Source organism: Sciurus vulgaris, assembly GCF_902686455.1.
Source record: "Sciurus vulgaris genome assembly, chromosome: 8".
Taxonomy (NCBI): Eukaryota; Metazoa; Chordata; class Mammalia; order Rodentia; family Sciuridae; genus Sciurus; species Sciurus vulgaris.
In genome coordinates this window covers 98066786-98078997 of record NC_136468.1, presented here as the reverse complement: position 1 = coordinate 98078997, position 12212 = coordinate 98066786, and the positions used below count along the sequence as shown (strand labels likewise).

Genomic DNA, 12212 nt, shown 5'->3' with positions numbered 1-12212 from the left:
AAGAAAGAAGGGAAGTTATATACAAAGGAAAATTTAAGTTAAAAAAGATATAAGTTAAATAAACTACAAATATATGGGTAAATCTAAATAAACAGTAACATCTACCTCATAGAATTAAAATATAAGACAATACTAAAATATCGGGCTGTAGTGTTACATAATAACTTGGTACAGGCTTTCATGTCAGCATTTTCTAAGTTCTGTGTATTATTGGGGAAGAAACTAAGAGTGTTTAACTTCAGTTTCCTTTAAATTTATATAATAATTTGTACTCATTTGGTAGCACTAAAAGAATAAAAATAAAATACATACCTTTTATAATTATACAAATATGTAAAACACACAATGAAGAAAACTAGAATACGTTAATTCAAAAGCAAAGAAAATGAAGGTTAGAAAGAAGAAAGAGAAGGAAAGAGTGAGGAGGAAAGAAGGAAGGGAAGGAAAATGAAACATACAAAAATGTATAAAATAACCAAGAATTAAACGTTAGAAATAAAGGCACATTTATTAATACACAATTTATAGACAAAATTCTACAGTTTTTAAAAAATATTATCAGACTTTTATGTCTAAAACTCAATTAGAAGTCCACAATTTAGAAGTATCTTACATAAAAAGACCTAGAAAACTTAAAAGGAAAAAAATATATATATATATGTATACATACATACATACACATATATGAAGCAATGCTTGGCAAGTACTAATGAAATAAATAAATAAAGTAGCTGATGTGTCTACATTGTCATTATTACAGAACAAGTCTTAAAACCATGTATGACAACAGCAGATATAGAAATAGGTACAATCTGTTGTCAGGGAAACGGGAATGGCAACTAGTTCTTCCTGAGAAGGTCAAGAAAGAATTGGAAGACACTGCAGGAAAAAAAAAAATTATATATATATCTATATATATATATAGATATATATATACATATATATATATAAACATTTGATCAATGTTTCCTTAGCATTTGCCTATTCCTGGACCTATAATCTATGGGATTTATTTACATTCTCTCCTTTTAATCCTCCTGATGACACTAAGATATGAATGACTACCTCCAGGCTATACTGGTAGTCAGAAGCTTCATATGTGACTGAGCAGGAGATTGAGTGCAATTTTGTCAAACCAGAAAATTTGCAACATAAAAACTCAGAGCCTCAAAGATCTGTTTATAGGTTTGACAGGTAAAATTCAGAATATTCAGTGAAATTTGAAATATAGAGAAGCAATAAATAATTATTTTTGTGTAAATATCCCATGCAATGTTTGGAACATACTCATTTTTAAAATTATTTAACATTTATCTGAAATTCAAATTTCACTGGAAGTCCTTTTGTTTTATTTTCTAAATCTGGCAACTCTGAGTAGGAGGTGAAATAAAAGGGAGGACATAGCTGAGCCGAGATACAATGATGTTTCTCAAAGTTCTCCCCTTGGGTCAAAAGCAAGTTCCTCCTCCATTCGTCTCTCAACAAAACACTCAAATAGAAATAAATACACACATATACATGTATATACATGTATATGCATTTATGTATGAAATTTATGTATATACAACCATTTTCCAATCATTGTTTAATTATTTTTATTATTATTTGATATTACTATTACATCATAGATTTATATACATTAAAATGTGAGAGGAGGAAAGATACATAGGAATATATTCAGACATTCTTTCTTCCATATTCCATTTGTAGCATTGGAAAACTTGTTTTTCTTTTCTAAAACCAGCATGAATCAGATTTACTGCCCCTAAGTTTGCAAACAAGACTCCTAGGAATATATTCACTATAACAATGTCCCACCATAATGACAGTTCCATGTACCATGGGGTCTTTATTTGCTTTGCAGCATAAACCAAGGACACAAATCCTGGCTGAACTGGAAGTGCAAAGCAATCCAGGTTGAGGTTAGTCAGAGATTTGCTGGGGTGGGAGAGTCTTAAACTAAGCTTAAAGATAAAAGAGAAAGATGAGTTGAATTCCATATAAGAGAATTCTATCTTAATGTCAATATCAAAGATTTGAAGATCTGGCTTCAAAACTCTTCTTCTGTAGATAATGTAAGATTGTTAGAGTAGCTTCTGCATCGAATATGTTTCATTTGCATTTAATTTGTTTAATTTCTGCATCATGTTGTTTAATTTGCATGAAAATATCATTGGGAAACATTCAACACCAAATCCTAAAAATACACACATTCCAGTGTATTTGTTTCATACACACTTGTACCGGTTTTCCACATCTGAATAATGGGGAGATTCTAACTGAAAATTCCTCTTGACTGAGAGAAATGGCAGAGCACGTGATCAGAGAGGTTTAGTGAACCTCTCCCCTGACATACCTCACATGCTCTCTTCACCCTCAGGTCGAAGGAGAGATAGTCTGTCCTGGTGGTGGTAGATACTCTCTGCGTTCAGTTGGGTCATTATGTTTTGCTTGGTGAACGTGGAATCTGTAAAGCGCCGACAGATGATGTGCCTCCAGAACTACAGAACTGAATTTCAACCTCAACAGTACCCTCTCATCCTAATTTATCAAAAAGTTAAGATGTAACAAAATATGCTCTGTATTAAACTTATTCTGAGCACATAATCTTACTTTGATGGTTCAGAAGGCAACCCAAGAATCTTATGCCCTTAGACCATCCACAGTTCTATCATTTATTAAAACTGAGGAGACCTAGGGAGTAGTGGAAACGATGTGGGGCCGAACTCACAATATCTGAAAAACTGAGAGCAAGTTGCTCAACCTCTAAGAGCCTGGGTTTCACTAATAAGATTTGTCCTTTAAGGAATAATGAAAGAAGGGGTCTAGAGTAGTGTGTGGTACAGAAAAAGGATAACCATTAGATGGGCATTTCAGCTCCCCTGACCACTGGTTAGAGCCAGAGAAGCAAATGGCATGAGGCATCATCCTGATTTTCTGCTGCCTTAGAAACCTGAGGTTTATCTAAAATAAATAAATTGACCCTTGAATAAATAAAAGCCTGTAAGATTCATATTTATTCACATTTATTATTCATATTCATAATTTACACATATTTAATTATTCAAAGCATCTCTTAAATATGTAAAATACATTTCTAAAAACATCCTTTTTGATTTGGAATTTCTGGTTACTTAAAATTTAGATCAAGAGTTTGCAAACCACAGCCCAAGGCCACATTCCATCTGCCACCTGATTTTATAAATAAGGTTTTGTTGGAACACAACCATACCCTTTCGTTTACATACGATCTCTGACTGCTTTCTTGCTACACTGACAGTTGAGTAGTTGTGACTCTTCACAAAATACAATTCTGAGTCCTTGACCCCAGATCTAACTAATTTTTCTGGTTGTGAAGTAAAGTCAAAGGCAACCTATCGCTAGTGAAAGGCAGAAATTCATTCATGTGCTCAAATGGTGCTAAAGTACAGCTCCATAAGGCAGTGGCATGCAAGACGGAAAATTTTGTTACTAAAGTCAGCTAGATCTGGCTTCAAATCCCACCTTAGGTAGATTATATACTTGTGAGACTGTTGGGAGGATCAAAGTTTAGCTTGATGGATGCAGTAAGGGTTCAATAAATATTTAATCTCTCTACTTTCTTTGCCTCTAAAATTTTAAGTAAATAGCTGCTTTTCCCCCACACTCTGTTCCAATCCAGATGCATGGAAAGCTCAGGTTAAGATCAGTCTGAGTCCATTATAAAATGAGATCAAACAAGGCCATTTTATACTTTTGTCTTAAGCATAGACAAAAATACCATTGCTGAGACGTCCATAAAATACCAAATATCCCCTTTCTTGGTCAAAATCAGTGATTGCTATTTCTTTACCCAGTCATAAAAATGTCTCTGCATTCTGACAGCATCCAATACAGAGTGAACTCTTATTTTCCTTACTCACCCAGCTGAAAACCCAATTCTAGAGTAGATTGTTTCTATCCTGCTAAGACCTCCCAACCCTTGCCGCCATGGTTCCCCATAGTGCATGTTCTCCCTTCTTGCAATGAATAATAAACCCTACCTGTTCAGTTACTGGTGTCCCTGTGGTCTTTACCTGAAAATTGTTGATGGACAGAAGAGTGAGGATTGTTTCAGTTTGATTATATTTGCAATTGTCAAAACAACTACATGTGCAATGGTGGTAGGAGAGAAGGGATATAATGATTCATAATACCAAATTCTAGGCATGTTTCATACATTATTCCTTTTGGTTATCACAAGTCTCACAAGTTGTATGTCATGGTGTCCCTTGTATTTACACAGGAAACTGAGGCTCCATGAAAATGGCAAAGCCACATTATCTGGGATGTGGCAGATGTTTTTGTTTCTTTGAAGTTTACAAGAGCAAAGAGAGTCACCACTGGCTTTCGTTGTTGTTTTGTTTTAATTAAGAAAGGATAGACAATGCAGAGTGTAGTCACTGGCCTTGTCTCCTGTGAAATCTGTATCTTTTGTGTATACTGCACACTCTTGGGCACTAGGACCAGGATGTGAAGATTGTTTCTCTGAACATCTTAGAAATTTGTCTGATCCTCCTTCTCCTAAACATAAACCTTCAGAACAGCTGTTAATTACATCTTTGGTAATAGCACTTACTATGCAGAGTTGAAAATGGGATGAGAGAGAACCATCCACCTAACAACTAGCCTTGGTAACTCCCCAAGGAGACAGTCAAACCACTGATGCCCAGAGGCTCATTTCAGACCTGTGGGTGGTGATCCCTGGAAAGACTATGAAATGGGTGCTGATAACAAGAAGTTCAGGTGATTTTGATACAAATGTATCTTGAGAAAAACTGCCAGAACACATCCGACTGTCTGATTCCTTGTTGTTTACCCAGAGTTCATTCATACTTCCAGACTCAGTCATAATCTTCTGGCTACTCCATCAGACCTCCCACTCCCAGAACTACAATAGAACTCAGGCCAACATTGGGCTACTCATGCCTGAGTGTGGGGCGGCTGGGGGAAATTCAAGACTTGGAGTCAAAATTCATTCTCCTGATCTGCAAGACTAGACAGGTGACCTTGAGTCTTTATCTCCTCATTTGCAATGTAAAGGAAGAATGGTCTCAAAGCTGGTCTGGATCAGAGCTATTCTGTGTAAGTCAACTCAGCACCACTTTCTTGTCGAAAGTGATCTGCATTCTTGATAAGAGGCTTCACATTTCTTTCCCATAAACCTTAATGGTATTAAGATCCATTCTAGAAAACTAGCTACAAACTAGCTACCCACTCAGTCTTTGACTAATGGTATTTACTCTGTATTCTTCGTATTTATGCTAACCATATTTATGCTAACAAATATCAGTCTGGCAAAGATAATCTAACCACTTTGCTTTTCTGTAAATGTCTTTGCCAAGGGCAAAGATACGAATTGGTCTGTTTCAGATCTTTTCCAATGAAGAAAATTTAGCACTACACTTGAAAATTCTCTTATTTAAATTTTCTGGGGAACAAAGTTTAACAAGAATTACTATACCCACTTGCTCTTTATAAACCATAAAACACTTGACAATATATGATTTTCATGATGACACATGACCAATGCATTTGTTTTACAGGCATAAATCCTGTCCTTCCAATAAGATTACAGTCTCCTAGGACACATGGATTATGAATTTTTGAATCACTCTCTTCCCACCCCGTGTGTGTGTGTGTGTGTGTGTATTCATCTTAAAGAGCAAAATAGATATAATGATCCTTATTTTACTGTTAAACATTCTTTTTCCTGACAACTCAACTAGAAGAAAATAAATATGTTTTTGTACAATTTGCTTCTTGGGAAGAGATCTGAAATTACCAGTTCAACAATTTCTCTTAGTAGAGATCTTTTTTGATACATTATACATACATGGATTATAGATATGGGGAGGGAGGAAACAGAAAGACAGGAGAGTAAAGGGAATGTGACCATTTTTTTTTTCTACTTTGCATCTCACATCTAAATGTCTTCATGAAGTCACTGCGTAGGATAAAGGCTGTACCTCTGCAGATAGTACCCCTCCTCTGCAAGATTACAATAAGATAATAAGATCAGCACTACGGTTATCTTTTGTGCAAGGCAGTATAGATGCATCATGTGAGTGTCATTGTACTGAATGACACAGAGAGATGTCAGCAAGTCCATCTGCTCATATCAGTGGTTTTGGTGCTGGGCTGATGACTAAGAGCTCCACAGAGGAAAACAAGGTAGCTGCATTCTAAGCATCGATCACGACATTCTAAAGGACAGAAAGAACATGCAGCGTGTTTTCAGGGGCAGCAGGTCGGAGAACAGTAGTAGATAATGCATGAAAGGTACATGGAGGGATGTTCTCAGACTAGTTCCCAATTCTTCCAAACCAGAGGTGGCTGGAAGCCCAGATGTATGGGTAATTTATTTTTTCATGTGACTCCAAGAATAGAAGCAAGAAATTTGTCTTCACACAAACCAGCAATTTATTCCACGAACTCATTTACACAAAGGACCTAAAATAGTCAAGTTCGTAGAAACTGAAAGTAAAAAAGAGATAACCAGGAGCTTGGGAAGGAGAGTGATAGCTCAACACATGCATTTTCATTTGGGGATGCTAAAAAAGTTCTGGAAATGGATGATGGTTGTGTTGCATAACAAAGTGAATGTCCTCAAGCTCCTGGACTGTATCCAAAATGTTTAAAATGGTAAACTTCGTGCACTTTCCCACAGCAATAATAGAAACTTACAGAGAAAGAACTTTCTTCAGGGCAGATCCTCTCTAGCAAAGAAAGGATGATTTGGGTGAGACTTTTAGAAGTGCAAATGGAATTGAGTGCCACTTCTAATACACTGGAGGGACTTCAGACCCAGAGAAGCCACATTTTTGTTTAATGGGTTAGAGATGATTATGATATGAGCTTTTGTTTGTTTGTTTGTTTGTTTCATTGCATCCTCCAACTGGGGAGTCTCAGGTCTGAGTACGGGCATGAAGGCAAGGAGGAGAGAGGACTTCTGAACAGGAATGGTGAGTAGGTCCCAGGCGCCTGGCCCCAGCCTAAAGTTAAAGTGAGAGGTGGGGAGACTCCAGGGAAATGAAGTGCTGATATCTCTGGAAGGCATTCTCTAACTCTGTGTTTTATTTCCCTCTACTACATTGTAAATTTTTACCGCAGTCATCAATATTCAATATGGTTCAGAGGCCTGGAAACGGCAGCCCAGAGTTGTTTTTGTAAGTAAAGTTTCAGTCTGATCACAGCCATGCCTATTAATTTATGTATTTACTGTGGATAGTTGTTTTTGATTTCTGCACTATGACTGTGGAGCTAACTAGTTGCAGCAGACATTGTGTGGTTCGTGAAACCTAAAACATACACTCTATGTTCCTCTAAGAAGAGTTTGAAAAAAATCATGTCACAGATTTAATTAGTTGTGTTTGTGAAGAAACACAAGGGCTTTGTAACCATTTGGAGGAAAGACTTGGTAGATGGGCAGAGGTCATCTGGAAGGAGATAATAGTCGGGGAAGCAGTCAGCAATGAACACTTGCTACCCATTTTGGATCTGGAGAACCCACAAGCACTGCCCAGGAAGTTTCTGAAATCCTTTAGTAGTGGACTTAGTTTCGTGACATCAACTAAGTGAGACCCTGGACCATGAGATACATTTGTGTTATTCATTTGAGATCTCATCAATGAAGATTTTGGGGTTTTTGTCTCTATCTGAGACTGTCTCATTCCCTAATAAGACCCATGAATATGTCCTCAGTACAATTGCTAAACAGGTGGAACAAAGGGTGTTATTGATCACAGTGATTCTGCATGGACTCACAGGACAATTCCACCCCACAGTAAGCAGTACATTGTTTTTTTTTCTTCCCCACAGCTTCTGAACTGGTGAGGGAGTGAAAGGGTGAGGAAGTGATAAGGACTCTTTTGTGCAAGGAAGTGACAGGCATTATACCAGATATACACAAAGCTGTGCCTGCTTTTCATTAACATTTCCTAAAGATTTTAAATTGTAACATTTAAATTGTCCCTGAGAAGTAAATGAACCACAAACTAACTACTATAGATTGAGTTCCTTTTTATTTTTTAATGGGATTATTCCTAGAGAGAAGAGGGACACCCATCACAAATTCTTTCCCTGCCCCACGAAACTGAAGGACATCCCTGACCAACAGCACTATGACTTTGGCATTGTTAAAGGAGCAGATAACAGAGCGCAGTCTGAACTTCTGTATCAGGGACCATAGTGGCACCCTCAATTCTATTTGGTCTGACCTTGGATTGTCAATGATAATAATAATAATAATAATTATTATTATTATTATTTTCAGCTGGCATTACTTTCTACCAGAGCTCAAGGTGGGAAGTGCTCAGATGCTGAGGGACTGAGAGCAAATAACAAAACTTCAGTCTCCAGTCAGTCCATCCCAGAAAGTAGGTTACATTTGACTTGTAGGAAAGATTTCTTTTTCTTATGTGAGTTAAATTCAACAGATGTCACTCTCTTCAAAAAAATAAAAAAATAAAAGCAACTTAATCCCCAGGAACTGCAATCTTTAGTCAACCAAGTATTTTGAAATCATAGTTACATCCAACCTTGAAAAGAGAAGCAATCTTTGGACTTAGCAACTATTATTTTTAGAGAACACTTAAGGGTTCCAGGCCTTCAGTAATCATGGCACAGAATCTCCATGATGGTGTCTTTTCATTCATTCGTTCACACGTCTATTTCAAGGATGTTTGGAGTTTACTGTGCACCAAATACTATTTGAGAATACAAAGGTAGGAAAGGCGTAGTCCCTGCCCCTAAGCAAATCATATTTTTATGAAAAAAAGACTGTTTATATTAAATTTGATTATTATGATCATCACAGATAATACCAATGGCATCCAAAATAAGAGGGGAGATAAGAAAATGTGGCAAGAAATTTGGTCTACTTTATGAACTACCTTTGAAGATATTTTGCAAAATAATATTTCACAAATATTTGCCCAATGGTGCAATTTTTCTCAAGATTTTTTGAAGGAAATCACCTGTTTGCACACATTCTAATCCTCTTTAACATATTTCTGACACATTAGTTATAACATGCTACAATCCTTATAGTGCTTGCATAATAGCTTATACACAGTAGATACCAATAAACATTTCACAAGTTCATTGAATTTTAGATTTGAAAAATTATTTAGAATAATATTTAGAATCAGCTGTCCCTGTGACCCTTTATCTAAATTAGATTTCTTGCTATTTTGAAAATATGGTGAAATCTGTAATTTTTCCCCATTTAAAAAAAAACACATATTTACATATGTTCACACTTTTGTATGCAGCCTGAGGGGACTGGTGAATCTCCTTGACATCCATGAACTTCCTTGGCATCTCATGAACTCAAGCTGAGCATATCAGATCTAGCCTGTCTTTTTCTTATAATTGTTGGAAATCATTTCTGAAAACATGGTTGGAAAATAATGGCCCATATACCATATCTGGCTCACTGTACCATTTTTATACAGTCAGAGAACTAAGAACAGTTTTCATGTTTTTAATGATAGCATTTTAAATTGCTATGCAAATACTTATATATCATTATCCTCAATTTTATCTCTTGGCCTCTAAAGCCTAAAGTACTATCTGGCCCTTTATTGAAAAAGTTTGCCAAATTTTTGACCTAGAATGGTTAAATATTTCCCAAATTACTAGAAATTACTAGAAAACATTACTAGAATTCATACTGCCTGATTCCTCCTTCACTGGTCTCATTACTCCCATTGGTTAACTAAAATATTTGATGATTAATGGATTGATTGATTTAAACCCACTGAAAAAGAAAAACAAGGAGTAGTAAAACTGGAGTGTTTAATAAATAATTTCTCAGGTAAACAATTATGCAGTTGTGTAGGAAGCTGAAGTCCAGTGAATTTAGTTACTCATCAAAAATCATATTACAAAGAAGCAAGACTAAACTCTTTAAGTTCAGGTTGTATGTTGCTGACTTCATTTTTAAAACTTTATTTCATTCCACATATTTGAAACACACTACTTTCTATAAATAGGAAATAATGTCATGGAAGGAGTTTTACTTAAAGTAAAATTATTTGAAAGGATATTGTTCTTAATTTTTATTTATGTGATTTTTAAAGTTATTTTTCAGATTCTTTCTGTCATGTAATAACAAGAATCAAATGAGAAGGATTATAATAACTATTCACAAGCTGTTTTAAAAATACTTCTTTAGAATTTCCTAAAGACCTGATTGCTATTAATTATTTCTTTCTATTGATTCAGGTACTCAGAATGGCTTCAGACTACATGGGACAATACTGTCAGTAATAGAATTAAAACATTTTGATAATGAAAACAAAAATGAACACACCATTTAAAAGATAAACATCTGAAAACATCTGAATAATTGTATGAATACCAGGTCTTCTGTGATGTTTTTTAGCCAAAAATTTTTTTTTTTTTTTTGACAAATTCTGAAATCATTTTTGTCCTAATTTAAACCAGACTGGAAGAACAGAAAATTCTTTTTTAATGGAGTCATGGTCACAGTAAATAAGCTTGCTTTTTACAGCAGGTACTTCTGAAGATTCTGAATTAAATCAGATCCATGGCTCACGTGCTACGGATCCCTATCCCAAGTCTCCTGCACTTACCTGGAAAAGCCAGCTTTCTCAGGGTGGGGTGCATAGATGGGCTACTTGTCTGACTTCCAAATAGGAATTCTTTGCTAACAGCAGGGCCACTGCAATGCTCCCACGCTCTGCTGCATTCACCAAGGCCCTGGACAGCTCACCCGACAAAAGGAAGCTGAAGTGTTCCAAGTTCCTCAGGATGTCAACAGACAGCAAAACCTCAAAACCATTTCAAGCACACTCATATTGAAAAACCGCGCTCTTAAAGATGAATGGTCCAAGTTGCAAAATGACAGGAAGACTGACTGTCCAGAAATATTTATTAAGGGTTGGGGTGTTTTCGATTTTGAGTCAGTTATTTCAATTGAGCTAAGCTTCATAGAGAATGAAGGGAAAAGAAAATAGTAATATAAGCAAACACAAAAGTAGGAGATAACTGAGTATTGTGTTTAGGGTAAAAGAATATGTATACATATATATATGCACATATATGATATGTTTATACATATACTACATATATTTGTGGGTATCTATGTACCTTGATATCTATCTGTGTATAGATCATTCTATATAGATAGGATAGATACACACAGAAATACATATATACATATATGAAATATACATATATGAAATTTACAGAATCATTCTGTATCCCAAGGGTGCCCTATGGCTTCTCCTTTTATAACTTTGGTGGTTATCTCCTGTACCAATTTTGTTAATACATAGCCCTAAGATATGACACTGTAATCATTTCATTTAATTATAATTAAGAGAGGGAACATTTAAAACCAGTGTACATTAGAGTGTCAGGGGAGGGGCGTGCATTTGTCCACAGCCTCACTATTTTTTAAAAATTTTTTTGTCAGTGGACCTTTATTTATTTACATGTGGTACTCTACCACTGAACTACATATAATCCCAGCCTCCATAGCCTCACTTTTTATATTTGACATTATCTCCAAAAAGAAAAAAAAAAAACTGCACACCCAGACATAAAGATACACTGAAAGTATTGAAAGAAAAATATGTTCCTCAAACAGCACTAATTTATCTTCCATTCTATGTCAATGACATAAATTAATACTTATGTTATAATTATATTGTAAATTGCATAATATGTAGAAATGCGTGAGCTAAACATTCTAATTTATTTATTATCAATATTTTAGACATACCCCCATTTTTAAACTCTATTTGAACATTTCCACATTTTTAAAAAGAAAATACGGAGTCAAAAAATTGGCACTAGCCTTGGGTTCTCTCTACTTTAAGGGCTCCAATTAGAATGATAATTTTGGTAATTTCTGATGGTTTCTGAACTCCTTAACAGTGCTGGGACATAATATTTTTGGCCAACATTGTGCAATTCATTTTTGGGCAACTTTCACATTTTTCATTCAGCAGATATGCACTCTTACTATTATGTGAGTGAAAGTCTTATATGCTTCAAAACTAAGTCATGCTTGAGGGACTTCAAATTTCAGTAATTGTAGAAAAGATTCTTGCAGATAAACTCTCCTACTGAGAGCAGCTAAAAGAAATTGAATGAAATAAAAAATCTATTGGTTTGAAGACTTTAGAAAGTTCCCCAGGCAGTTAGACCTTGAAGAAACA

At 35.4% G+C, this 12212-nt stretch overlaps 1 protein-coding gene across 5 annotated transcripts in view; it reads right to left on the bottom strand.

Moving 5' to 3' along the window:
- The window catches only part of GPR141 (G protein-coupled receptor 141), a 56393-nt gene extending 45513 nt beyond the window's left edge, over positions 1-10880 (bottom strand). For all 5 annotated transcript variants that reach the window (XM_079151182.1, XM_079151186.1, XM_079151183.1 and 2 more), the window contains exon 1: positions 10620-10880. Coding sequence is in view for 1 of the 5 variants with exons in the window: in XM_079151181.1 (XP_079007307.1) it covers positions 10620-10653 (34 nt within the window). In the remaining 4 variants the exon portion in view is untranslated. The remainder of the gene's footprint in view (positions 1-10619) is intronic.
- Positions 10881-12212: the final 1332 nt, after the last annotated feature.